Source organism: Gallus gallus, chromosome 3 (assembly GCF_016699485.2).
Source record: "Gallus gallus isolate bGalGal1 chromosome 3, bGalGal1.mat.broiler.GRCg7b, whole genome shotgun sequence".
Classification (NCBI taxonomy): Eukaryota; Metazoa; Chordata; class Aves; order Galliformes; family Phasianidae; genus Gallus; species Gallus gallus.
The window spans coordinates 67,289,036-67,315,720 of record NC_052534.1 but is presented as its reverse complement, the minus strand read 5'-3'; the positions used below and the strand labels follow the sequence as shown (position 1 = coordinate 67,315,720).

Sequence of the window (26,685 nt, the reverse complement as noted above, 5' to 3'; positions counted from 1 at the left end):
CTCAAAGCATTTGCATCTTGCAAATATAACTCCACATCTCATAGTAAAATTCAGAAACCAGTAGTCAGAATGCTCCCCCCCTCTTCCCATGCTCTTATTATTTTCTCCTAACTCTTTCCAGCTCTTCACAACAGCACGTGTACTGTGAATTGCTCTGGTAGAACAATGCAAGTTTGGCATTCATTTTGCCTGCTTGATGATAGTGTCCAGCACCCATTCTTCGTGCATTTCACTCACCAGAGCAATTTCTGGCTTGAAACACTTCGGAATGCAACCAGTGCTTTTTACCGCTAATCCGTTACTGTATTTTGCTAATGAAACATGGAGTTAAAAGATGACAGGAGTACAAGTCACTTAGAGTAAACCTAGACTTCATACCTGAGTTTCAACGCCTGACACTGTTTAAGCTTTACAAGTTTTTTTTTCTGTATGATATGCACTTCAGAAGTACTTTGAAAGATACCATAACCTCATGTAGAACATTTTCAAATTTTATTTGCAACTATTGCAATTACAAAGAATATATCAATGTAAATTTGCATTTAAAGTGACATCCCTTTTTAATAAACAAGGTCACAAATTAGTGCACAGCTGACCTGGCCTTCGGTGATTTTCATAGGATGGAGTTTCCTCTGCATGACAACCTGCCCCACGTCTCACACCATCACACTGTCATAGTCGAGAAGAGGAAGAATCTGTCTGTCGCTTTCGACAAGTCATACAATAAACCAACAGCCCTGATTCTCTCTTCCCTGAACTTAATATCTAATCTTCTTTCTAAATGGGTTGGGTAGAATCACTGCCTTATTTACAGACCTGAAGGAGACTGAAAAAAAAAAATACCTCCAAACTTTAAGAGATGCACATTACTACAATTGAAAACAGGCATCATTTTTTTCCAGTTTGTTGATGAGAATTCAAAACTGATACACAACACGCACTCTTTGCATGTTGTACTTTTGGCTTTCCAGCATTTACCTTTTACAAAGGCATTAAATAGAAGCCACCAACTTACGTAGCACACGGTCGTAAAGGTGCTTTCAGGCATTTTGTTTATCAAAAGATTCAGAGTTTCTGCTGACCTGGTGAAATAAAGGCTTAAAAATGTTTTAAGCCAGAGTCAAAAAAGTTTGATTTCCATGATTATCTTGGGCATAAAAAGACAACAGTCCTAAAAAAGCAGCCCTCTGGTATATGTGGAATGTGGCAATAGGTATGATGTTAATTTATACTAATCAAGTTAAGTAAAACAGATTTTTCAAGCTATGAATGATGTGAGCAGTATCACAGCAAAATATTGAGAGAATACCACAAAACCAAGTTTGAAAGTTGAGCAGATGCTGTTTCAGTCAACAGAGATGTGAAATGTCAACTATACCAAAATGTCTTCTAAAATAAATTTCTAATGCAGAAAAATTTGATTTTAAGTTTTCTCCTAGCTAGCAGTACCTTTTATTTAAATTGGACCCTAAACTCAGCAGATGATACATAGCCCACACTTCCAGATATTTATAATAAAAAAGCTTTTATTTTCAATTGAAACAAATGCACCATCCTGCACTTGAAGGCTATAATGAGCCGTAAGCATATTCCAAGGTTGTATCAATGGCAACAGATTTGTTTCACCTCCACTGAGAAGTTACATAATGCACTCTTAATTGGTAAAGAAAAATTAAACTCAGCCTTCTCAAAGCTTCTGTACTGTGTTTCTTGTTTATTGTACAGTTCCACAGTCAGACCAAGAGTTTGCAGTGTGTGCAGATATCGTAGTTAATTAACGGTATTGTTTTAATCATCATCTTCCTCCTCTTCCTCTTCTTCCTCAAAACTGTCTTCAAAGCCCTCGCTGTCTTCCTGGTCCTCATCACCTTCTATTGCTGTATCCCACTGAGGATGATTTTCTGGCACTGGTTTTGCTTCATGAACTTCCAGCTGTAATTGGATTAAGAGAAAGAAAGAAAAAAAGAAAGGAGGGAAAAAAAGAGTTATGGAAAATACAAACGACTTTGATAGAATAAAAGCAGAAGTAACAAGGACATGCTGCACAAAAGTGACAGTTAAAAGAATTCTGTTTCTGGTAAAAACGCATGCTGAATTTTTCCATTAACTGGATGTATGTAAGCAGAGAGAAATTGCATGGCAGAGCTCAAGATACAAGGCCAGAGCAAATTATATTACCATGTATTCTGCAACATGAAAAAAATAGTGTTAAAATGCACACACTGGGAAGCATCGCAAACTCTAGTTCTGTTTCATCCAACATAATGTTTCCACTACTGGGATCAGGCAGATTAAATAAGCCGTATTACAATTAGAACATATTAAATTCTTAAAGATAATGGGGCTTTCTGTTTGTTTGTTTGCTTTTTTTTTTTAAATAGCCAACAAAAAATACAATTAAACATCACCTTCAATGGTTTAATCTGGTCCAAACCCATATACGAATCTGATCTTAAATAAACTGTGTACTGATAGTTTCCAGGCTTGCCCGGTGCTGGGAATTTCAGCTCTACCTGCAAAACAGAAATCACTCCATGAGTCCTTACTACTTCAAAGTGACGCATTAAAACAAAGAACTGAGTACTCTAATGAACAATAAGTACTACTACAGAATAATATATATATTTTTTCTAAAGTTTCTTATGAGTGACATATATCTGAGGATCTCTACACAATAAAACATTTGCAGAAAAGAGACGGAGTACCCAAAAGCAGTAACTCCCATTAAAGACAAATAATGAGTCATTTTTCCCCCTGATTTAGACCAAAGTAGCTCTACATTTTTCAGTACACAACATCACCCTGTTGTACACTTCCTACGTCTTCAAATACCAAACAGGTTTAAAAATTGAGTCTGCTGGAAGTATTAGCTTAACTCTTCTGTTATTTGAATTGGAACATGAGATCTATTTTGAAAGTACAAAATACACCAAATCTCCATGAAAAAAACAAAAGCACAGCAAAAAGTTACGGTCTCAGAACGGCTCATATGAGCTGAGGCTAATTAATTTGTCACGGCTTCTGTTCTACAGAAGGAGTTAGTATTTCTCACACATCTGAATAACTTTCTCTAGAAGTGATCATTTTGTATGAATAAGGGTTTTCATCAGCTTTTGATATCAATTAAAAAAAATATGATCTGGAAACAAAGTTAAAAGGCCTCTTAAATTATACTTTCATTTTTTCCACTATCAATTTTCAGTCAAAAGGCTCTTGTCTGCTGCTATCAGAACAGTAAAATTCGTTTCCTACTATGAAGTATGACAAGTATGAAACAATTAACATTTGAATCAATTAAATGTATTTGCGTACCATGAGACGCTTCAGTGTGGTTTTGTAATATTCAAAGAGTAAATTCTTCCAGTACTTACCTCTTCTTTATCTTTTAGTGTACAAACATGATATGGCATACATATTAGCATCTGCTCCTTCCGATCGGCAATATAAAGCCACCACCACTCTTGTTTTTCCTTTCAGAAAGGAGAGCAAATAAAACATTAAAAAAGACGAGTCGCAAAAAGGTGCTTCTGTACTTTACAACTGGTAGTTATGACTCACTGGGTCTTACAATACAGATACAAAGGTGTACGTGTGTTGGGTGGGGCTGAATGGAGGGGTTAAGAACTTTTGGCTACGTATTAAACAAATTAATAGTATATGCTGCATACTAAAAGCAACCAGGTTATCACAAGTAGCTGTTTGTCTCCGAAGGCTTCATTCCATATAGCCAGCCTAAGATGCCGTGTCAGTCACAGAACCATTCTGAAGAACTGTGCCCACAAAGGATTACTGAGCAAATTTCACACTGGAGCAACACCAACCATTCCATATAATACTACCTTGGGTCTTCTGACAGAAACCCAGCCTGGATGAAAAGCACACACAGCAAAGCATGTATTTCAAGCTTTCAGGAAAGCATGTATTGCCTTGATTTGTTTCTCCCCTCCAAAAGACAGGAATCTGCTGAAAGTTGGGATTTGGACATGGCAATGTTTCACTTCAAGGAACTGTATGCAATATTGGTACTTGTAAAGGACACCAAACTGTTGTTTATCATACTCAGCTTTTAAAAGAACTACAGGTTTCAAAGGTACTAAAGGTACTAAAGCAGAATTCCTAAGCAAATTAAAATTAAATGTGTGCCACCCCTCATAAAAGACAGCAAGTTACCATGCAAAAATAATAGTTTATCCCTCAACTGAGTCTGATTTTTAACTGTGGTGCAGTTCAGCAGCAACCATTCTCAAATGGGAAATGACTGCACAGCTCCTTACCATCACTCCTTTAACCACTACTCCTTTTTGGCTAACCCTCTAATACATAGCAACAAAAACCTGTGTTGATTTAATAAAAGTTTTCTATTGGAAGGTTAGTTTAGTACCACAATGCAAGTGGTACTGAAGTCCCCCTAAGTCTTCTCTTAAAAAAGAAAAAACAGAACAGTAAATAGCAAAGAGATGGGCAGATGAAAATAAAACAATGAGGAAAAGGAGCAGGAGGAAGGAAGTAGCTAGGCAATAGTCACTACAGTATAAACTTACCCTTAAGGAGAAAATGGGGACGAAACACCTGATGCCTTTTGGATGATCCAAATGTTACATTGCTGTGCTATGAGACAATTTCTACACACTCTTGGCAGTCTGGTAACTGGTCAGGTTTGTAACAGAGTGAAGCCCTAAAGAGGATGTCTTACAATAGCTATGTAAGTTGAGCTCCAAACCAGAAGACCAATTTTTGTGTGTTTACACCACCAACCACAGTGTGGATGTTTCAGTGCTGCAAGAATGCTGCTCTTTTTTTTTTAATCTAACAATATTGGAAGGACTGATTGAAAGGATGTAGAGGGCTTTAACAACACTGCTGAGCCTTGCCCAAATTCCACAGGTGGAAACCAAATGCTGCTAACGTAGAATTAGATGATTTTCTTTTTTTTCCCCCTTCAATAGTCCAAAATTCTGTGGGACAGGACTCAAAACTATTTGGCCACTACGTGGGACCAGAATTAGTTATAAGCAGCTCTTGTTTCAACTATTCTCAGAGATTTTACTTATAACTGTCCCATATGATTACAAGTCATAAATATTTTAACTGTGAGTTTCAGCAATAAATACATTGTCCATTTCCTTAACAGTTGTAGTGGAGACGCAGAGATGTTTACTTCCTAGCCAAGAGGGTTCTGAGAATAGAAAGCTAAACAGTGTAAGTATTACTGATGAACAAGGACTGCTGTGGTTTAACCCAGCAGCAACTCAGCACCACACAGCTGCTCGCTCATTCACCCACAGTGGGGCAGGTGGGGAGAACTGGAGAAAAGTTAAAACTTGTGGGTTGAGATACACGGTTTAATTGGATGGGAAAGAAAGGGAAAGTAATAATAATAATGATAAAAGAATATATAAATAAGTGATGCACAGTGCAACTGCTCGCCACACACTGACGCCCACAAGTAGCATCTATTCCTCCCCACAAGCCAACTCCCCCCACTTTTATTGTTCAGCATAATGTCACATGGTATGGCATATGGGATATCCACCTGGCCAGGCTGGGTCAGCTGTCCTGCTGCTGTCCCCTCCCAGCTCCTTGCTGGCAGGGCACCATGAGAAGCTGAAACATCCTTGAACTCTGTGTCATCACTGCTCAGCAACTAAAACATTGGTGCATTATCAGCGTTCTTAGCATCCTAAACCCAAAACACAGCAACATACCAGCTACTAGGAAGAGAGTTAACTATCGTTGTTGACACCAGGTTATAGATCAACAAGACATTAATTAATCTAATGATCAAAGGATTCTACATAGTAAACTCTTTGGAAGTAAAGTTCCTGAACACAAAGTAATTTTTTACAGAAAGGACAACTGTGCAAGAGTGTCATTTTCTGTTCTCTCATTGGGTGGAATTTCAAATTTATGCCTGTGAGAATCTGGCAAGCTAACAGGCAAATGGGCAAAATGCCCTTTAACAGATGGGTGCAAGGTTTGGCATGGCAGTGAACCAATATGTTCAAGAAATTGGAATACTAGGACCAGTTTCTACCTAAAAATGTCAAAACTACAATCTGTGCAGTTTCTGGATTTACGGATGTGGAAGGAGAAGATAATTATTTAGGAACCTGCATAGATTAAAGACTCATCGCTGGCAAAGTAATCAACTGCCTAAAAACTTAGATGACAGTGTTAGGACTGCCTCCTGAGGACGATTATGTGAAGCTCAGCTACACTCAAACATCCATAAACGTCGGAAATACAGGGATTGGTAGAACACTTCATCCTTAACACCTCTGAACTGGCAGTGACCACGATATAAGTAACAGTATAAATTCACAGAGGGAAAAAAAAATTACCCAGTGTTTTATTCTTCACATTTTACAAGTCTGAATGTGCTCCAACTACAGTACTAAGTACAGCTGCACTTAACTTTCAGGAAATCAGTGAAGACTGGAAAACTTACAACTGCGATACCACGTCTATCTTTCAAGTTCAAACATTCAGTTCAGTCCCAGATTTTTTTTTAGCCACAGTACTGCATTTTGTTTTTATCACAGAATCCATCAGCAGCTGTGTGTAATACAGATGAGGTTTAGGCAGCTTATTACTTAAGAGCAAGTTAAAGCAAAGTCTCTGATTGAAGCCTGGAAGCCTTGGTGCAGTAAAAGAGAGAAATACTAATTGTCAGCACCCCTCTTGGCCCTGGGCTTAGCACTTACTCACTGTTAGAGCATTAAGATTAGCTGTTACAAAACTGGACATCATGAGGCAGCACAGCTCTCACCTAAGGTCTTTAAGAAGACAGTTTCTTTGGTACAGTTGCATATATTGCCTGGCTCCTTAGAAACAATTAAGAAATCACATAAGAAAATAAAGGCTAATTGGTCAGATCCCTGATTTTGCAATTACACCCTCACGTCTACAGAGGTCCAGAAGACTCACGTTTCCCACGCTTCGCTTCCTAACATTGGCAGATCTGGTTAAAAGCAGTAGGAATAATAGGATCACAAGCACAGGGACAAAAGGGTATGCAACAAGCATGTGCTTAAAGAGTCCTGGGGAGCAAAGAGGAGGAGTAAATATATAGCACCCTTCTCTTCACCCATGTTTTCCTGTTCTTCCTGATCTCAGTCACCTCCTTTAAACCAGAAAAGGAAGCACAAGCTTTTCATACCCTCCAGTTACCAGAGCCAGCACAATGCAGGAGAAGAGATCCTAGATTAGCTCCCTAGTCAATCAACAGGGAAGCAAATGGAACCCTTTGAACCATTGGCCCAGAAAGAAAGCATGCCCAAACACTCCACTGTGGTTCCAATCTGATTATCTCCCAGCAACCTAACTTACTTGCTCAGAACATAAAAGCCACATTTGAAAAGTCCCACCTTTTTCAAAGTTTCATTGTTGTGATGGGTTTTCAGTCACCTGTGAACTGATTAGCAGTTTGCATAAGAAACAACCAATTGGACTTTCAACATCTGAGGCTGCCACAGAGACACCACAGTTTATGTACAGTCCTGAAGCACTATTCTTAAATACATCCCCATCTCCTTTCTCTGACACTTCCTCACACCTGCCCTTGTGTTTTTAAGCTCAATAGACAAGACTTGTCTGTGACTGACTTGCACCACTTCCAGAGTACACTCTTATACAGGGGCAGCTTTGCTAACCCTCTTCAACTTCCACAACTTCCTCTCCAACTTCACCCTTGTGTTGCCACCACGCTGTTGCACTGAGACTAGAAGTCAAGCATCAAGCCAGAACTACCAGCGATCTAAACAACTTCCCAGACTCTGCTGTCATTACTGTTAACACAGGACAGGTCAGGAACTCCCCCTCTCACAGATCCTTCAGTTGCTGAAGAGCAAGTATTGTCATGCCTTAATACTGTATTAGAGCTGCCACTGTGCTTTCACGCTCCACAGCACAAAAGGAAGAAAAGTACTATAAAATAGAACCCTGCATCAGAAAAATTTAATTCTGATTTTATCCTTATGTAATAAATCAGCAGAAGAAAACCTTAGCTTTGTTGCTGTCAAAAAGAACTTTTAATTATATACAGCTTCGCAAGTCTCTGGGTAGAAAGAATAACGCATCAGTAGGTTTTATGAAAGTATCTGAGGGAAGTTAAGAGGATTTTGGAAATTAAGACTTTTTAAATTGAAGATTAGCAACTTTTTCAAGTATTAAAAAAACTCTTTAAAAAGCCTCGAATTTTCTGTAAAAATATAGAGAGTAATTAATTATATAAATACTCATGATTCACAACCATAGAAGTTTTCTATTACTGACCTCAGGAAAAAAGAGACTGTAAACAGGATGTGTTATCTTTGACTTGGTTTCAAGAAGGGCTCGTTCTTTTCTCTGTATACTTTGCTGTAACTCTTGCCATTCCTGTCAAAGACAAATTTAAAGAGTTACTATGCACTAGCCATCTCCTGGCAAAAAAAAACCCAACATATATATATGCCCATGAAAAAGCTATATCTGACAAGTTCTTACACTGTGCTACATTATATATTATGAATGGGACAGGCACAGAGATTAAGTTATAAAGTACAATTTAAAAAAAAAAAAAAGAACAGCAACAAGCAATGGTAAAACAGTAAAACTTAAGAGATCACTCATAAGTATTTTAAAAAACAAACACAAATCACAGATCTGCAGGGCTTGGGCAACAATCTTTAGAATTCTCCTCTGCAGCACTGCCTATAAACACTGACTGTATAAGCTGTAAGTGTCCTGACGATTTTATTTTTTCAAATCAGAAGATTATCCTCATCCTCTATGAGGCCTCCAGCTGCCTCCAGTCTTCTACTGCAAGACCAGCAGTGTAGAAGTCATCTATACCCATAATGCCTCATTTTCAATTGCAAGCTCTTAAGCCACAGTTTCAAATGACTAAGCTAATAATTAACAGTAAAGTTTTCATATCAAGCATGTACAGTTTTCTTCAACTACTGCATACTTGCAGCAGTATGCAACAATAACTGCATATAAAGAACAAAGTTCAAAGGAGAGGTTTTATTTCACAATCTGTAGCAGTTAATAATCAAATTAAGCTGAAAGAAACATTGTAATCTTTCCCTGAAGTTATTTTTCTCATGTCATTTTTAAGCTTTCTGTCCATGCTTCAAAGTCCTTTCACTGTTCTCTCTAAAACAGACAAAGCTCTTCTGCCAGAATGAGGACTGAAAACCTCTGGAGTACCAGCATTATTCCTTCATTCCAGTGTTGTTTAGCCTGAGGGGATGCTAGAGGATTAAAATGCATTTTCTCTCAACCCCAGTGGCAACATTAAGACTTACAGCTTCATCGTCTTTGTTTTGTTTTTCATCTTGTTCTCTGTCAGATTCCCTGTCACTTCCATCATCTTTCTCACTTTGAGAGTCCCTGTTTGTTTCCTCTTCTTCAGATTCACTTCCTTTATCAGAGATCTCTTCTTCTTCTTCCTTGACAACTACTTCCTAGTGGGAAAAATAACAACAAAAACATAACTCTTAGTTTGCCTGCATTATTGTAGTATGTAGCTTTAACAGCACTTGTTTTAAGGTCATGGCCTTCGCTCCCTACTTGAACTATACTCTTCCTACGTCACAGAGATGGGGTACAGGGAAGATTTTTTTTTTACCGCATGTCTTAAGGGGAATAGGGAAGCAATGTTTCTTCCCTGTATGATATCCGCAACATAAATAGGAGAAAACAGGGTTTGATTCTGAGGTGGCATTTCAAAGAAATCATACAAAAATCAGAGAGAATGTAAGAAAAATACCTACAACGTGGCCTGAGAGATGGAGAAAACATCATACAGAGCGAACGTAAAGGTACTAAACCTATTTAATTTACCAGAGGAAAACCTCCTTTTTGCCCTTAAATGAAAAGCAAAAGGTATAGAGCTGTTCACCTCCCAGATGGCAGCATAACAGAACTAATAAAAAGCAAATAAGAAGACAGCCTTCTAAACTAGATAGGCACAACTCCCAGTGGGCCACAGGAAATTCTACTCGGGTCGTTACCTAAAATTTTACCACTAATTTTTAAATTTCAGGAGAAAAAATATTTCAGAAAATGTACTTTACAGAAGAATAGAATTAAGAGACAAATAAACTGTCAACTTAGGAACGATAAACTGAACATAAAAGTAAAATATCGATGAATTTATGAGCTACCCCATTAGCTTGTTTTTGCTTCTGTTGTTTTGGTGGCTGCAACGAAGGTGGCACAGGTTTCTTTTTCAATGGCTTCTTTTTCTTTGATTTTGAAGCTTTCTTGGTTCCTTTATTCTTTTGTTGCCATCCTTTGCTCTTAACTTTGTTGCTATCTCCTTGCTGCAAGAAAGTATTTAAATTTAAAGGTATTTAAATTTAAAGTATTCATCAAAATTTCAGGCATTCACTGTACTTCAAGCATTTTAGCTGAGAACCAAAGTTAGAAAGCAAAGTTAGAAAGAGACACCAAGTAGGCGTTTCTGAAAAAGATGCTTGAGAAATGCAAGATGAGCAACTCAAGAGAGTTTCTTTCAGTTAGGCAAGAGGAACATTTGTTCTTAACTTACTCCATCTTCTGCTGGTTGCTCTTCCGCCGAACATATAGACTGTTCCTTTTCAAACACCTCCTGACAGAGAAAGATGTGAAAAGTGTTAGTGCCTCTCTGTACCAAAGGAGTGAATAATGAAAGAGTTGAATTTATAGTTGAACTTAAGCTAAATACAGTGAATTCAGGTCTGAGGGGGACAAACACCACAGGGGATTAACACAACAAAATTAAACACTATTTCAAACATTTGGTCTGGGATTTTTCCATCACGAGCATTAAAAAGAAATTTAGCAAAAAAAAAAAAAAAAAAGTGTCATCTTGTTCCAGAGAATCTGATTGTCTTATAAAACAGAAATCCTGCATCACAAAATCAAGCAGTAGTAAAATGCAAATTCTGCTCCAATTGCCAGAGCATTAAAAACTAACAGCTGCACTGCTACTCAGGGACACAGGACGACAATTAAACTAGAAATACGAAACATTAAGACAAAACACAGTTAGTATTAGTATTCTGTAGACTGGAATATCACTATATAAAGTGGACGTTTTCATGCATATCTTACTTCAAAACATAAAATACACCATTAAAAACAACATCCAAAAAATTTAAAGATGTGTCTTATAGGATGATGGCAGATATGAGATACCACTCAAGAAAAAAGCATCATATAATGGGCTCGCTCTAGTTTTATATCATTTATATTAAGGCCAGGTTGCCTAGTGAAGTTAACTCTGGAAAGCATCTTTAACCATTTTTCTATACACTGTCAGACCATTTAATGAATTTCTCAGTACAATTAAATTTGCTCATAATGTTCAGCTTTCTCCAGTACAGTGACATGGTACCTCAACCTTCTACTTACAGTATCTTCAGCTACATCTAGATGCTCCATTCTGAAATTCCATAACACGAACACAATGTAGTAGCATGTATAGACTACTTTCTCTTAAGCTTCAGTGTGCAGTCTAGTCCACAACAGCTATACTCATCCTTGTATGCCCTACCTTAGTGGCTTAACACAGACTTTCCACTTACTAAAACAATTATCAGAATATTACGGATGTAAAGATAGATATTATAGGCTATGTTGAGTAAAAATTTGTCGTTTCTAAGTTCTTTGTTCAAAGAACGTCATTACTAGGTTTTAAGATAAGTAAGCACAAGTAAGAAGTTTAACTATTAGGATGTAGTATCATTTCAGTCACATTACATTGCTATTTCCTACTTTCTTCATATGGCGCAAGCCTACCTCCTTTATATTGTTGTATATATGCCATACTTTGCTGGGCTGAGTTTTCTAAGTGTCCAAAAATCAATGGATTTCTAGCATTATGAATCCACATAAAGGAAAATCAATTTCAAACATAGGATACTAAGTATTAGAGCAAGCACTTCACTCTAGCTCAGGAACCTAGTTTCTGAATGTTTTTTTCCTGTTGTTTAAAAATCACAGGGCAGTATCGTCTGCCATATTCTTTTACTGTTTCCTAGACAGCTGCAATGGGTCTGGCTGGACTTTAATCCCAGGACAGCTGTCTCATTCAGAAACAGAACTATAAGAGAAGGTTAAGAACACAAGTCCTCAGATTCAAATTGTAATTTTACAGTGACATTTGCAAAACAATGTATTAGTTCCCCAATAAAAAAAATACTTGTTTATTAGCACAAAGCTGCAAGTTAGCCTTATCGAACAAGTAATCTTAATACTTACTGCCATGGTCTGCCTCGTTAGCGTGACCAGAACAGTGACAAGAGAACCTACTGTAATATTGTTGCTGTCTTCATCATCCAAAACTAGCATAAAAAGAAAAGCAAGGAATCCATTAAACTTATTAAATATTATTTTCTGTTTGAAAAAATCTTGACTTTGTTATGTCTAAACGTAAGCATACAATCTCAAAGTATTTTTAATAAGTATCTTACAACATCAAATGCACTATCAGGATGAGGGCCAGTAATTCAGCAAACTATGAAACAGCAGCACTGAGTTTGAAATTTTAATTGCATGGAAGTTAGGAAAAAAATCAAAGTTAAGACTGCCGTGGGAGCCATAATTCAATTATATTGTGCATTATATATATTAAAGCGTAACATTTCAGAAACATGAAATACCACATACGACCAAAAGGACCTTGTTATATTAGTTCCGGGAATTGTAACTTTGATTTTTCTGGCTTTCATACGATTAACAACTCAATTTCAATGCCACATTAACAATCATGCATTTAATTACTTTTTAAGTAGAAGGCAAAGGAAAGTTAAAGAACAGCAGTGACTACTTTAACTAAAATATCAAACACAAAACCCACAGGAAGGCCTCTGAGGAGTTTATCTCTGCAGTCTATGAACTTGAGAACGTCTCAGGGAAGAATATAATTATATCCCAGTGTAGAAATTTTATTTGCCTCCCTCCTCAGGAAAGCATCGTTATTAGTTTTGCATCCATGTATTTTATAAAACATTAATACAGAACTAAACAGAAAAGTATGTGCACTGTTCACTCCTCTTTATCACACTGAGAAAAGAACCATAGACAGAAAAGGTTTGCTTGTCAAAATACGGGAAATAAATATTCCATGGTGGAATTTCAAGCACTATTAAGAGCATTATACAGTCTTTGATACAGCATACACGAAACGCAGCAAAACATAGCATGGAAAAGTTCTGCCATATACAAAAGCCATGCAAAGATGATCACAAAGAAACTCATGCCATCAAAGTCTATAATTCGAAGATCTCCTAACTGACTCTCCATACTGGAATAAACTGAACATAAATTCTGGAATAAGCAGAGTTTTTAAAGATAGCCAATAAAGGTGCTATTTCAACCAGAATTCCACATTGCTCGTGAAATATTAAATGAACAGAGGAAACATCAGATGAGCTCCTGCAGGAGAAACTATAGGTGGCTTGGGAATCTGTTAAACGTTTAGATGTATTTTATCTTGTCACGCTATAAATCTCATGTGCAAGAGCCCCGTCACTCATGAAAGTGTGTCATTTTCAAGGCACATAAATAACTATGAGTTGTGTCTCAGAAGCCTCCAGAAGATTACTGCCAATAGACTACCAAAATGTCAGAAGGGTGACATATACAGAAAAGACCTGCTACTCACCCTGTGGTTTTATATCCATAGTGACATATGGAAAGCTACCAAGGACAGCCATAACTTCATCATATTTCTTATCCTCCAGGAAATGCAGTAAGTTGCGACGATCAGAACCTTTCAAACTCACCAAATCCTGAATGCTTTTGATTTTATACTGCATATAGACAAGGAAAAAAAAAAAAAGAAAGAAATCACATAGTAGTAGAGAACACAGTCCACAAAAAACTCATAATGACATGATGAGAATCAAGTAACTCATGTCCCCACATTGCTAATACATACACATTTGATATGTTCTTAGTAAGGAAATCACTATTCAGAAAACTAGTAAGTGTATTTTGAGAAGCAATGAAGCAAAGAGTTCCTATTCAAACCTAATAAATAGAATTGCTTCAAATATTGACAAGTTCTATGCTATGCCATCCCTTAGAAAATGGAATAAATTTATTACAAAACTATTACTTCAGCCAGCTTTTTCAAAAAGCTGAGCCAAGTAACCTCACTAACTGAGCTCTTTATTTAACTAGAATATTTCATTACTTTGTGGTTTGCATTTGTAGGAACAACTAAGTACAAGTTACTTAGCTTTTTACATTGAATTGCAGATAAATTCAATTTTTTTTCTTTTAAAGATCTGCAGAGCAGAGTAGTGAAGACAAAATAAACAGAAATTTGTCTGAACACTTGGTTACTTCAGACCATTAGAAAATTATTTTCTTAACCACAAATTATAATATAATATAAAAAATATAAATATAAATAATATAAAATAATTAGAAAATTATTTTCTTAACCACAAGTTCATGCTTCTAGGTAGGCTGATCATGTCTACATCCAGGGAACCATAATGCTTTAAAAATTGAATTGCATTGGAATCCTGTATAAAAAAACCCTAATATATTGGTATCGTGTTTCTTCTGTTTTTGAGTTCAACATACTTCTTTTACACTTAGATCTCTGATCTTAATTCCTGCTCCTAACAGAGATGGACTTCAAAAGAACAATAAACACACAGATCTAGGAGGTACTGTGCTGAATTCCTGAGAACACACACACAGATACATACACACCTAGATATAAATAAATGTAAGTATTCTCTTTTTCCTTAGTTAATTTATGACCTTGCCTCCTTACAGACAAATAGGCTGAAGAAAATGCTTCAATACTTTAACAAGCATCATTTGTAGTCTTATACCTTTTTATGATTAGAGACCCGCCTAAGATTGTCCTCTTCAATATGAGGCAGTTGCAAAAGGGGAGATTTGAACTGCTGAAGTCCTTGGACAGTCATCTGGGAAAGCTTCATGCAATTTTCCAAAGATCCCAAAGATGGAGCACGGAACTCCCTTTCTTGGGGAGAAAGAAAAATAATACATCATTTTTCACCCCCCTCATAACATTCACAATGTATACTTGAGTTATTGACTGCAGACCATCTTGTTTTCAATAAACCAAGCAGAAGACAGACTTATTTTTAAATGTCCAGCATAATTAATCAGGCAGCATTCTTAGTCTCATTACTGTCACACAGTTCAGCAAACATTTCCTTCCCTCTATGTTGTCATAGCTGAACACTAAGAAATTCAAAGACTTCCATCCCATAATCTCAGGGAACAACAGCACAATGTATCTCAGCTACCAATTACAGGCAAAAGTTCTACCACTTGAAATTTACAGAAAAAAATGCAGCAAGAAAAACTTGTTTTACATTCGTATATTATATGCGTACATATTTAACACATTCAGCAGTATCATTAAATATTGTCTATCATTAATCTTTTGCAACACATTATTTCCAAGATTTAAAAAGGTTCTAAGATCATCTTGAGAGATTAACATAAAAGTGGAGCCAAGCACATCCAAGAAAAAAAAAAAAGCACGTTTAACTGAAGCTAAGCAGAGCATATTATGCTAAAACACAATAGCTGTAAAATATCAAAAGCAAAGTAACAGTTATAAGCAAACCTAAAGGCTAAAAGAGGCGTCTAAGCAAACATCTGTAAGATTTTTCTTTTAGAAATTGCAACTCCTTTAGTATCTTAAAGCACAAGGAGAAGGTACACAACAAGAAGTTCTTAAGCAGAAAACAGCAAAAGTAAAAATAATTTTTTAAAAAAAGCCATGTAGTATCATAGAATCATAGAATGGCCTGGGTTGAAAAGGACCACAGTGATCATCGAGTTTCAACCCCCTGCTATGTGCAGGGTCGCCAACCACCAGACCAGGCTGCCGAGAGCCACATCCAGCCTGGCCTTGAATGCCTCCAGGGATGGGGCATCCACAACCTCCTTGGGCAACCTGTGCCAATGTGTCACCACCCTCTGTGTGAAAAACTTCCTCCTAATATCTAACCTAAACCTCCCCTGTCTCAGTTTAAGACCATTCCCCCTTGTCCTATCACTATCCACCCTCAGAAACAACTGTTCCCCTCCTGTTTATACGCTCCTTTCAAGTACTGGAAGGAGCAGTACTCCTCATCCTGTCTGCAATGAAATAAAAAAGCAAAACAGACAAGCTTCCGCATACTGCTCTGCTTCTTTATTAGATAACTGTCCATTCATATAGAAGATCTCCCAAAACCCTGTTCAGGAAGGTCAGAATTCTCCAGGAACCTGTGAATCTCCGCAAGCCTGGAATTGGCAGTGTTCAGGTTGCTCTGCACATACTTTGCAGTCGAAGAGAAAAATCAGTTACATAAAAAGGAACAATTAGTCACAAAAATAAGTTATCTACTTAGGCTTTTTCCTCTGAATCCCTACATAGCATATGAAGGAACTGAAAACAATTTTAAATAAGTACTACAGAAAGTAGCTATCCCTCAAGATGCCTGTCAGTTTACCTATAAACCACTGTATGCATTTTTCTACAGTTTTCCCAGAAGACATCAACCTCTAATTACCTTGGCTGTTACAGCTATATTCAGTATATAAGTATAAAAACAAATATTTGCGTGCTTACATACACACATCCACATGTCTATACAAATATGAATATTTAGTATAGGTGGATTTGGCTGTTACAGCTTTGTTTGAGATATTACAACAGGCATGCAGGCATCTTTCAATAAATAGACGGATGGCCAGATGGAATATATCCACTCTGCGAGGGTTGCATCATCAAACAACACAGCATCAGAGCAATATTAAGTGTGGATAAATGCATTTTCACTCGCATCTGAATCGGAAGGCAGACAGGCCATAGCCTGCACCCCCACTGCCCCCCCCAAAAAAAACCAAAGCAAAAACTGCTAAGTGTTCTATTTAAATGCCAGTGGCCTCAATTCATTATTTTTTTTAATATAAAACAATTTTACATTAATTTTAGAACATTTAAAAGAGGAAATACAAAAAGATAACAAATGTGACTGAAGAGAACAAGCTTGGTGTCTTCAGCATGTTTTCTCCTTCATTTATACCACTACCCTGCTGCACATTTATAAATTACATTGCAAGCACCTACTATGGATTGTTAAATGCATGTGAAAGATCACTGCATCATCACCTCTGCTCCTGCCACCCTTCTCCCCTCACATGGCCTGTTTCCTCAACAATTACACCAAGCTCTAACCAGCTGTCAGACCAAACTACACAACAGGACTTTTTATTTTAAACACAAGGCATAATCTTCATGGTGTTTATTAATATGCAAAGCAGGCAGAAAAATAACACCAGAGGATTATGAAGGGAACCGTATGGCTAGCTCTATTCTAACAAAGATTGAACTTATACCTTACAAAAAATAGGATTGGATAGACTGACATCCTGACTAAACAGCACAAAACGTACCTTTCATCTTACCTATCTACCACATTCCCTGATAGCTTTTTCTTTGTTTGTTTGCTGCTAAGGAAAGCCATACTGCAAACTAAGTTAATAAAAGAGTCCAAAATATTCTCTGTCAAGCCGGCTTTCACAGGAAATTTACCTACCTTGAGTCCACAGAGCTGAAATTCATTTTTCTTTAAGCATTAACTCATAATCCACATAACAGTAGAAAATACTTTAAAGTTGGAAAACATTATTTTAGTTCCCTGAAACTAATACAGGAATGTATTAGTCCCCTTTAGAGTGGACAAGAAGACAGTCTAGCTTTTAACAACACCCAACTGCCCTCACTGTAATATGAACGTCATTACAGCCTCTGCTTGTCAAAAGCACACAAAATAAGATGACCTTAAATCTACGAAGCACAAAGTTGTTAAAAACATATGACAGGAAAGAAGTCAGTCACTAGTTTAAATGCAAATAATAGCAGCTTGTGAGAGAATGGGTCAAACCACAACTTCCACGTTCAGCTCCCAGTCTGAATTATGAAATTCACCTCGTGTGGACAACTGAGATGATGCTTAATCTCTCTGCAGTTACCAGAGCACATCATATTTTTGATAACACACACCTCACTCCTCACTTGAGGGCGCAACTTTCTACCTAACACATATCTCAAGGAAGCCATCAAGATAGTTTAGGCCACTATGAACTATCAGTTATCAACACAGAATAGTACAAAGCAAGGGATGCCACAGAACAAAGTGTATTTTTCAGGCAGTAGAATGTAAAAGAAAATCTCGCAAGCTGTACAGAAATTCAGCAAGGACGTACAATTTATCAGAAGGTGGCTCACAACTGCCACATTTTCCACAAGGATGAAAAAGTCATAGCAGTAAATAAAACTGACTGGACTGGAATGAAAATAATATCCATTCTGTTTTTATGAAAGCAAATCAAAACTGCTACTTACAAATAACAAATCTGAATAACTAAGAATAATCTCAAATTTATTTGCAAAGAACAATAGATCTGTTAAAAACCACGACCTATATTCATTCTTTCATGATAGATTATTTCTAATAGGGTTGGACAAAAAGTAGCATCCATGGCTTTTGTGGGTACATGTAAGTTGTCCTTCACAGCACAGTTGCTTGCACCTCCTTTAAGAACAGCTGACACGGGACCAGTAGTTAAATGCTATATGGACATTTTAAAAACTAACTAGGGAACCAAGCATCAAGATGCTGAAGATTCATTGTGAAGGTGTTTTTCTTCAAAAGATGATTACAAAGAAATATACATAAATGTTTACAGATACTGCCAAATGCATAGATTTTGCTACTGATAATATCATTTGAGATTTTGAAGACAAACAAATGCAGTACACAACAAGACTTCTCATCCAACTATCAATTAAGCTTTCACAAATCATGATTTGTCCACAAAATATTTCTTCAGATAATATTAACTCACGCCTTCACTTTTGTATTTTCAAAGGCCAGGACCACTGGACAGTTATTTTTTATTATAGCTAATTATATAGCTAATTATAGTACATGATAATTAATTTGATGTACCACGTCACTGACTTGAAAATTAGAACTGAAATCGGGAACTTCTGAATTTTATGTTTTATGATAATTAAAATTACATGAAGATAACAGATACACAGAGTTAAACAACAACAACAACAAAAAAAAGGCTTTCAAAAATTACAATATGTAACTTGGATATTACTCATATCTTAAGAAAACAAACAACCTTTCAATTTCCAGTTGGTTCCCAATGAGAGAATCAGCAGGGAGTAAAACCCCCTCTGCATCTACTGTCATTAGAAATAGAGCCAACAGTTTAACTACACTAAGAAACAAATTAGCAAACACAGTGATTTTCCATTGGATCAAAACCCAACATTCTTAAGTGGTTCACTTTGAAGTCCTAAAATTCATTATCATTGGCCTGAACAACTCCTTCGTACCACACTGCCCAAAGGACATCGAGCTTAATATTCTGCAGTTAAAATATTCTCATGAAAGGTTTGGTAGATTCAATTTCTAAATACTGACACTTTAAAAACTGCTAAAGAATACTAAGCTCAACTATACCAGTTTAAAATATAAATTTTCTGGAACTTCAGAGCAGTTTATTAAATACACTGCATCTATAAATAATCATTACTTCACCAAACAAAAAAAGAATCTTTATGTAAGCATAGAACTAAAAAAGAAGAATATGGCTCCTTGGAGGTCAAATTGCAGAGTGTATCATGCATGGTGGTATCTTATCTCAGCTTTTACAAGAGATATAAGCATTCTTCATTTTTCAAAGACTTTCAGTTTGACTGCAGTAATAAGTTTTTGGTTGTATTATTTTGCACAAGTGAAAAAAAAAAAATAGCTAGTTGACAAATATACATAGGTCATCTTAAAAGACATTTCCAGAAGTTTGACGGATGATTTTTTCTGCAAAAATAAATACTTGTATTTGGCATATACAAGAGATAAGGAAGGAAAAAAGATGCTTCCATCCAAGTGCTTTTCATAATTCAAATACATAGATTCAGCTTGGCTGAGCTAGCAAAACTTAAAAACAAACAAAAACAACACACACTTCCAAAACAGCTACTTTGCTGTTTATGAAATTATTTACTAAGCTATTAAACAAATACTTTGAAAGCACTGGTTTCATATAATCACAAAATATCCCAAGTTGAAAGGGCCTCACAGGGATTATCATCTCCAACCCCTGGCTCCACAAAGGACCATCCAAAATTCAAACCCTACATCTAAGAGCATTCTCCAAACGATCCTTGACCTCCAGCACTTGGGGCTGTGCCCGCTGCCCTGGGCAGCCTGTTCCATGCCCACCACCCTCTGGTGAAGAACCTCTTCCTAACCCTCCCCTGACACAGCTCCATGCCGTTCCCTCCGGCCCTGTCGCTGTCACACAGAGCAGAGTTCAGCACTGCCCCGCCGCACCGTGTGAGGAGCTGCAGCTGCCATGAGGGCTCCCTTAGCTCCTCTGCTCTGGGCTGAGCAAACCCAGGGACCACACGGAGTCTTGCCCTGCAGACCCTTCACTATCTTTGTAGCCCTCCTTCAGACGCTCTCTGAGGGGACAACCCCTCCCCTCACCCAGTGGCAGTGCTGGACCTAGTGCCCCCAGGGTACTGTTGGCCCTTTGGGCTGCCAGGGCACACTGCTGCCTCAAGTTCAACTTGCCATCAACCACAATCCCCAGCTCCCTTTCCACAGGGCTCCTCCACAGTCTCTCATTCCCTATTCTGTACATATATCCAGAGTTACCTAGTCTCCTTGCTCTCGTTAAACTCCATGCAGTTGGTTTCCCAATGTTAAATCCATTCTGGAGGCACTTCTGCAGCATTGTTATGGTGCTTGTCCAAAGAAGCTTCATAAAAACATATCCACTATCTATGAACATCTAATAATCACTAATAAATAAAATGCTACAGTAAGTTACACAATGAAAAATACATCTACTGTTTCTTTCAAGGTTTCAAGTTTGGTCTCCAGCAGTCTCAGAGACTGTTAAAGACAGAGATTAAAAAAAAGAAATAGAAATTCACTTATTCAGTACTTTTTTTTTTTTTTAGAGTAGTAGAACAGCATTTTACTGTTCACATCCTCTCCCATTTTATTGGGTTACAGAACACCATTTCCAAGAGTGCCTGCAACAGTGCTGGGGAAGACCTCAAACCCTTTTTGTTAGGAAGTTGTTAACATTTGTTAAATGAGTTTCGGTCCAGTAAAGACCAGCTAATTAGTACTGTTTGATAGACAACATAATAGTCATGGATTCAGCATTAAAAATGCCCTGCTTACATTTGTTGTGATAAAGGAAAAAGACGTAAGTCCTTACTCTGCAAATAACCCTTTTCAACATAATTCCTTTTTTATAGTGAAAGCAGAAAAGTTTATGTATTATATTTTGATTACATTTTTTAACAACTATTTTAGCAAAGAACCTGACATAAAAAGAAGTCTACATAGCAGGCTAAACAACTTAAGTAAGAGAAACGGAGAAATATGATCAACACAAAAACAGAAATGACAACTAATAAACAAGTCAAAAAACAGGTTATGCATATTAGAGGAAAGAAAGAACTGTAAAAGGATGCAATTTAAAGACGGATGAGTACAGTATATCTTACACTACATGCTTTGATACTAAAAATGGACTCGATCTTCAAGAAAAGTGTTTTTTAAAGCATTCAAGGAGAAGCTTTTGCAAAAATTCTAAAAACTAAGAGCAGAACTCAGATACCCAAGATTTCAGAGCAGGACTTGGCAGAAATAGAAGCATTTCAGCCTTCAAAGTGGAGAACCCTTTCATTACAGCGGGAAAAAGTGCACTTAGGCATTTCTAAATATCATAGATTAAGTTTTCCACAAAAACCAGACTCTTTTTGAAGTTCTGCAATGAAGAATGATATTTACTGTTTTTAATTATACAGTTTCTTTCCCTACCTTCACGGCTCCGAGCCATTATTATTAGTTGGCAAATCACATTAATCATTTCTTGAAGTAGCGCAGGACTCTTTTTCAGGATAAACTGCTGATCTGCAAAACAAAACTTACTGCAATTACGTTGCATTTCTATTATGAAAAAAGTGAATAGTTTACATGAAATGGGCATTTAATTGTGCAGTCTTCATTTGTATTCATTCTTGTATTTCTGAGAAAATACCACTTTATTCTCACTGAAGCATATATAACGTTCCTTAGCAAAACAGGAAAGAACAACTGCTAAGGAGGAACAAAAATTTTATAGGCAAGACAAGCTGCTTCCACACAAAGTACTTATTAGATAAAACAAAAAAGCAACGGGATGCCACAGACAATTTATCCTTTAGGTAATCTTGTATTTTTAAAAGTGGGATTTTTAAGCAAAGCGCCAATTTGGGGGAAAAACAGCATGATTTGTAAAGTACTATCTGGTTGTAAATAAAGAACAATGAGGTTTTCAGAACAATCAATAACTCAATAGCAAGGAAGGAGAGGGATTTTTAGTGGAGATTTAAATTGATCAAATTTTCTTTTTTGTTTTCAAAAGAGAAAATGAACCAAAAAACCTTTATTGTTTGTTTTAATTTTGAATTAAAGTACAGAATATCTCAAGTTTACTGGTCAGCCTTAGAAACCAATAGTGTCATGGCTGAAAGGAAAGAAATTCATTTATAAATGTTTCAATCTGAATATTCACAAGCATGAAGAACTGCAAAATACAAAACTGAAGTTCGTATGTAATCGATAATTTTAAGTTTTAATTTCATCTCCCATACTTTACATAGTGGAAGGGAGGAAAAAAAACATGAATGGAAATGTTAGAGAGCAATGCTAAGCTTGTCCTTAATTTCTTTACTCTGAGAAAGAAAGATACTTCATACGTCAAATCTCTTTCTGTCTATTACAAAGAAAAAAACATTTCTAATGAAGTCACTTTTGCAGCCAAGAAGCATTAGTGACTAAGATATCAGTATTACAGGGCTATCAAGAGCATGATAAAATGCTAAGTAAATGTTTTAAAGGATAACTCAAATTGAAAAACAAAGTGTTCTAGGTATAGATTATCAAGTGGAATTCCATGCAACTTTTTAATGGATAAAAACTACATTTATGAGCATCGTAGCAAGCAATCTGTTGTTCCAAGAGTGTCTGATTAGAGAGAGATGTCATTACCTTCTTCAAGGGTGTCAGGAACTTTCATCCTGGCAAGATGAGTCAACAGTAGAACTCTGGCTTTCAGGCTGTAAGGGCAGGTAAGTGGAGGCTCATTCTTCTTTAAATTTATGCCACCAATTTCTCTGATTAGCTAAAATAAAATAATTAAACAAATGGCTATTTCAGTGCCAAAGAAAACCAAATGTGAGGAGATTTTACAAGGAGAAAAACGTTACATTCACACATGCAAGCTTTTGTGTAATTTTTCCCTGAAATGATCAGTATAGATGAACATTGGCCATTTTTATTTATAATACAGCTCCAAAAAGTCAAAAGTTATTTTTCATTGTCTTGTTTCAATTGCGGAGGGAGGAGGAGAAGAGATTTGCATGCAAAAAACCTGTCTTCATTGAGCACTGAGTAAATTTATATTGCTTGCTCAGTATTTTAAGAATCTGATATTACTGCCAAGAGTTACTAGATTCAGCCATATTGCTAGTTGCTTATACTACACTTGGTATGCACCAGTAACAGCATCACCTTGAGACTCTTCACTCATCTAAGATCCAGCCGGCTTCCTGAGAAATACTCTCATATACCACAGAAGGAAAGAGGTTTGTAAGCCTAAATTCTCTGGTAGGCTGAAGATCAAGTACTTTAACTTAATTACAAACAGCACCAACTTGGAAAAGGCATGGTGTTGTTTATTCAGGATGACCTAACTTGATCCTGACCAGACCAAGATGCACAGTTCAAACAGGTCTCTCACCTGAGTTTGTTGAAGACCCTGGAGAGAGAGGCTGCAAAGCTGAGTAACTGAAGTTCATAGTTATAAGAATCAAGACAACCCAGAAGCTTCACTTTTTAGGTCAACAAGTCACCTGAGGAGAGATTGAGGTTCCAAAATCTCTGTCCACAAAGGGAAGTTAAGATATCAACAGGCAGGCTACACTGACTTTTAACTAGACTTCCCCTACACTTGTAAAAAAAGATCTTTTAACAAGAAGTTCCTTATAAACACATTCTGGTGTAACACACCAGTCCAAGAGAGTAAAACTTTGATAAGAAATGTTTTACAGAAAGTGTCAATATTGGGTTTATGGAAAAAGGTGAAATAAAAATGGGAACAATGACAATGGCTGAAAAAGCAGGATGCACTATCAAAAATGATTAGCAATATCTTTCTGCATTGATACTTCAGAGACTTGTATTGGCATATACTAAGAAATAAAGAACACAGATGACACTCATGACTGGAGCCTTAGAAATCAAACAAAATCCAGAAGCATAAAACGTAAGGTTGACAACTGCATAGTAACAAGAATTAAGGCCTGAAGATTATGTTAATCCACCCACGTGAAACAGTGTGGAGAACAGTATGCTTAAAGTTATTCCCCACAGAAATGCAGGGAATGCCACTAGGACACTGCTGAGACTTAACATGGAATACTGTGGGAAGCTCAGGTCAACCAAAGTGAAAAGTAATGTAAAATTTAAAAATATATCAGTGAACAGTACCCCATTCAGCACATAGCAGGATGAGGGGAATGAAGAGCCCTTTAGGAAAGAGTGTATTGAAAGACAGCAGCTGTCCTAGTACAACAAAATGAAGGCAAAAAGAAAACAAATGGCTTATTGTTTCTGTCTTTAAATCCACTAAGGATATGCACAGCAAGAATAACTTAAACTCAAGAATAATGATGACAAAAACTACAGATATAAATTGGTCACAAACAAGACTGCTAACCACTAGAACAGCAAGTTCTGGAACAGAAGGCTTGACTGTCTTTAAAATGAAAAATGACCAAATGTAAAGGGCTTGCACAATGCCAGTGTTTGCAACAGCACAGGAGAAGACTTGATGATCAAGATGATCTTCCCCAGCCACATGCTCTCAAGCAAAATGCCAGCTGAAAAAAAAAAAAAGAAAGAAAACCACCTAACCATAATTCCAGCTGCTTCTCAAAGTCTACAAGAGAAGATGAAGAATTTGTAAAAGATGAGGGCAGTTAAGTAAGGAGATATCTTAGTCTATTTTATTTGTGTTTAGAGTATGAAAACATGTTTATGACTTGAAAATCTCACTGTGTGCATGCAAAGTTTAAATCAGTAGGACTACTCTCCCTCATTTTGCAAACCCAAACTATTTTTAAGTGAAGCATTTTGTGTACTGTGCTTTAAACCAAAGTGCCAGTCTCTGATAAATATTTCCTCATCTTTGCTAGCAATCATTATTTGACACAGTACATATTACAGTATCTTTGCTGGGAAGATAGAATGGAAATGAAAAAAGGCAGCCAGAAGGGAATTGGTATCCATGAATGAATCTTTATAATATTTCAAGATAATATTACTTTAGATAAGATCATAATTTTATTTCAATATTAACATATTTAACCAAATCTGTGCTACTGATTTAGCTGGTTTTAGTTCTAAATACTAAAAAACTATCAAACAGCAACCACGTCTTTATACGAATCCACAATGTGTATGAGGACTGACATTTAAATTCATTATTTAGTCCACTGCTCCTCCAAAAAGCAATCCAATAGGTTGTATACTAAATCGATTCTATCAGTATTAAGCTTTGCAACCAGTTAATGTTATTCTATATTTTTTTACTAATTCTAAATCAAGTCTAGCTTCTAATTCGTATTTTTCAAAAGATACAGTTGCAATCTCAACAAAGTTCATGCCTTGAGAACTTGAATTCCGTCAGATGGTCAAACAAGCATGCCATTTCCCTCTTCCCTTGAAGGGGTCAATTAGTTATAAAACCTCTCTCAATGTAACTAACCTGTGGTATCTGAACGTTGTCTGCTGGTCTGCTCGTAGCATCTTTATTGTACTGAGGATCAAATTCAGATGCTCCTGCTAAAACCATGATAAGCCCTGCAAAGATAATGGGAGGTAAACAGAAAGAAAATTTCAGCAATATCCTATGCTACTGAGTGATTTATTCAGAAATCTCAGCCACAAAAGTTAATTCCACCCTTTCCCCAAAAACTATGAATATTCATGTTCTCTATTTAGTGGATCAGTTTAGACTGTTACAGAGCAAAGCTGGCATGAGCAAATGCCTGGCACAAAGTAACTGAGATAACTCAAGACTCCATTTTGCATGGCATCAAACAATAAATGCCTTCACAAAGCCATAGCTAAGTTTCATTAGGACTGGCAGACATCACTGCACTGCAGTTTGATCATTACTGCATGCTCTCAGAATCACTTGCCTCAGCAATATATGTTTGAGTCTGCACCACAGTGTGTATACTGGGGGCGAAATAAGAGGAAAAATTTTAACTCCATTTTCTGTTGAAGTGACACTGAGAATTCACCGTTCTTTTTCCTTTTAATGATGAGATGAGCAGTTCAATAAGTACCCCTGCAAACAAATCCCATGAAGATAATGCATTGGTCTTTTCCTCGCAGAAAATAAGATTAGGAAAATCCATAGTACCTCAAAATATCCTTCATTATCTAATTAAGATTAAAAATCAGCCAAATTGGATATTTTAGACAGCTTTCTGCTCGTAATTGTATTAGCCACCTCTGCCATAGCAAACAAGAGAAAATCCAACTTGTCATTTGCTCCAGTTACTGTAAC

General features: G+C 36.7%; 1 protein-coding gene across 1 annotated transcript in view; it reads right to left on the bottom strand.

Annotated features, from left to right (window-relative positions):
- Positions 1-475: 475 nt before the first annotated feature.
- The window catches only part of SEC63 (SEC63 homolog, protein translocation regulator), a 55,466-nt gene continuing 29,256 nt past the window's right edge, over positions 476-26,685 (bottom strand). Inside the window, exons 9-21 of the mRNA XM_419802.8 lie at positions 25,876-25,970; positions 23,097-23,229; positions 21,885-21,977; positions 14,826-14,980; positions 13,637-13,784; positions 12,232-12,314; positions 10,538-10,597; positions 10,152-10,310; positions 9,291-9,449; positions 8,275-8,376; positions 3,372-3,470; positions 2,409-2,513; positions 476-1,932 (exon numbers count right to left, since the gene is read on the bottom strand). Coding sequence (XP_419802.3) covers positions 1,789-1,932; positions 2,409-2,513; positions 3,372-3,470; positions 8,275-8,376; positions 9,291-9,449; positions 10,152-10,310; positions 10,538-10,597; positions 12,232-12,314; positions 13,637-13,784; positions 14,826-14,980; positions 21,885-21,977; positions 23,097-23,229; positions 25,876-25,970 — 1,535 coding nt within the window. The 3' untranslated portion in view covers positions 476-1,788. The remainder of the gene's footprint in view (positions 1,933-2,408; positions 2,514-3,371; positions 3,471-8,274; positions 8,377-9,290; positions 9,450-10,151; positions 10,311-10,537; positions 10,598-12,231; positions 12,315-13,636; positions 13,785-14,825; positions 14,981-21,884; positions 21,978-23,096; positions 23,230-25,875; positions 25,971-26,685) is intronic.